The sequence below is a fragment of the Gavialis gangeticus genome, unplaced genomic scaffold (genome assembly GCF_001723915.1).
Source record: "Gavialis gangeticus isolate Ggan-Ray unplaced genomic scaffold, GavGan_comp1, whole genome shotgun sequence".
Taxonomy (NCBI): domain Eukaryota; kingdom Metazoa; phylum Chordata; order Crocodylia; family Gavialidae; genus Gavialis; species Gavialis gangeticus.
The window spans coordinates 27,750,179-27,752,700 of record NW_017728995.1 but is presented as its reverse complement, the minus strand read 5'-3'; the positions used below and the strand labels follow the sequence as shown (position 1 = coordinate 27,752,700).

General features: G+C 44.3%; 1 protein-coding gene across 1 annotated transcript in view; it reads left to right on the top strand.

Moving 5' to 3' along the window:
* The first annotated feature begins 1,711 nt into the window (after positions 1 to 1,711).
* The window catches only part of LOC109287755 (T-kininogen 2-like), a 47,908-nt gene continuing 47,097 nt past the window's right edge, over positions 1,712 to 2,522 (top strand). The window contains exon 1 of the mRNA XM_019503043.1: positions 1,712 to 2,006. Within this exon, the coding sequence (XP_019358588.1) occupies positions 1,812 to 2,006 (195 nt within the window). The 5' untranslated portion in view covers positions 1,712 to 1,811. The remainder of the gene's footprint in view (positions 2,007 to 2,522) is intronic.

Below are 2,522 nucleotides of genomic sequence, written 5' to 3'. Positions count from 1 at the left end.
GGCTTCTCTGTGTCCCCTGCCTGGCTGCTGCGTCACCTACCCACCCGCCACAGAAACTATGCTAAATAATGCTAAGCATGCTGAATAGTGTATCATAGGTGTCTCAAATTAGGCACTCAAAATTAGTGCTCACTTTTGACATTAGGCTGCTGACAGATATGGGGAAAAAAAACCCTAGAGCTTTTCCAAAAGAGAAATCCCATCCGTTTGACACAGCTCCCCAGCGTCTGTATAGCTTGCACGCTTTAGGGGGCTTTTTCCTGCTTTAATCTACAGCTGATTGAATCAGCTGCTAGATAAAAGTGCCAAAAAGCCCCATTGAAGTCCATGAGCTATAGGGATGTAAGGTGAGTTGGGTCTAAATGACTCAATTCCTCTTCTGGGCATGTGTTGTGCTCAGTGCGTACTAAGCTGAAAGCAAAGCACTGTTTTCTTTTTTTCCATACCTGTAAGCACCCTTAGCATCTTTGCATCTCAGTTCCCCACCTGTATAAAAAGGAGATAACAATAAAACCCCTTTCATCTAACAGGGGTAAAATTTGTTGAATGCTTGTAAAGGCTGTTGAACACCATAAAAAGTCCCATGAGGAAATGAGTTGTTCTGTTTTCAGAGCAGTATGCAGTAAATACAGCATGGGGCCCACACTCTACAAGGAGGAAGCAAAATATTAAATAGCTGCCTGCTTAGTGAGCACAGTCCTTTCCGAGGCAGGGTTCCCATGGACTGGCACGTGGCTGTATAATTAAAGACCTTCTTGGACTGCGCACATACAAGGGGCTGAACTAAGGCTGGATAGCCAATTTTAATTCTGGCATCCCTCAAATATTAGTGCTTGACTTTGGTACCTTAATGGCTTTCTTTTCCCATAGTTCTTCTTTATGTGTTACTAACAGAGGACTCTAACTAAAATATATGATAAGACTGCAAGCAGAATCCTGGAGCCTAGCCATTCATAATGAGTTCAGGGCTCAGAGATCAGGTTGTCTGGTAGCTGGCATGAGTATTAGCAGCTATTTCTAATGCTGGCTCCACCACAGTTTCACTGAGGGGCATCAAAGACGGACACATCACCTCACTGGGCCTCAGTTTCCCAGATTACTGACTAATGCTTATCGACTGTATTGTGTAGAGATGAGCATTAATTAGTTTATCACCAGCTGCACATTCCACTAGGTTGTAAGGGTTGGCAAATCAGCAGTTTCAATTACAGAGTAAGGAACTCTAAAGAGCCATCAGAGCTAGATGTTCACTGATAACGTTTCTGCAGACATTTTTGCAACATACGCTGATTTTCTGGAACTTTTGCATTTTGAGTATTAAACAGCTCGTTTACAATCATGGTGTCACTGTCTAGCACCAGCACTTCATTGTCTCAGTGAAACACTGTGGCCTGCTTAGGTCTTTCTCTTTAGGCCTCCTGTTCTGATTCATTCAGAGTGGGTGGTTAGATGAGAAAAATTAACCAGGACCTAGAGGCCTACCAAGGTTTCTAAAGCTTTCTGTGGGCTCGAGGGCTCATACTGTTGATGCTGACCTTGTTACACCAGCTGCCAAGGCTTATCCTATTATCTTGATGGCAAGTGGACAACCTTGGGGTCATTCTGATGACTGCACAAACTTTGTTTGGATAAACCCAAGGGGCTATTTGCACTGTAAATAGGATATGACGGGAATCCACCAGCCTATCAGCGCGCCCACTCTGATTGCTTGCCTCAAGCCTCTGAAAAATAGAGGAAGAGGTTACTAAATCACTAACAGGCATTCTATTGTGTTCGTCTTTTGAAAGAGTCCCCCAAGTTTATGCTCAGATATGAAATTTTTCATTGTGCTACTGCTCTGCTGCAGTTCTTTCTCAAGCAAAGCCAGCCCACTGCCCGCTGAGGATGTAGACTGCGACCATCCTGAAGTCTTCGAAGCTGTGGATATAGCCCTCAGAAAATATAATGATGACAAGGTGGATGGCAACCAGTTTGCTTTGTACATGGTGATGGACGCCCAGCGAACTGTAAGTACACTTTGCAAAAAAACATTGTGGAATGTATTCACTTACTTGTCTATGCCAAAGTCAGCCCACCTCCCTGAGCACAGGCAGCATCTTGCTTTGCAGGCAGTTGTAGTGAAATCAAATATATATCTTTCTTTTGTAGTTTAATTCTCTTCTGTTTAGAACCCTTGCTTTCTCCAGGTCCATTCATAGCATCCATTGAAGTAGGATTTTGTCTATGATAGCTGCCTTCTGCAATGAAATGAAAGGAATGGATTTTAAAGTAAAGTACTCTAAATAAAATAACACATGAATAAAGGCAGAGAAGAGGCTTCCTGTCATAGATTCACAGATTCATAGATGTTTGGGTTGGAAGGGACCTCAGTAGGCCATCGAGTCTGACCCCCTGTCCTGGGCAGGAAAGAGCGCTGGGGTCACACGACCCCAGCCAGGGGTTTCTCCAGTCTCCTCTTGAAGACCCCCCAGGTAGGGGACAGCACCACCCCCTTGGAAGCCCATTCCAGATTCTGGCAACCC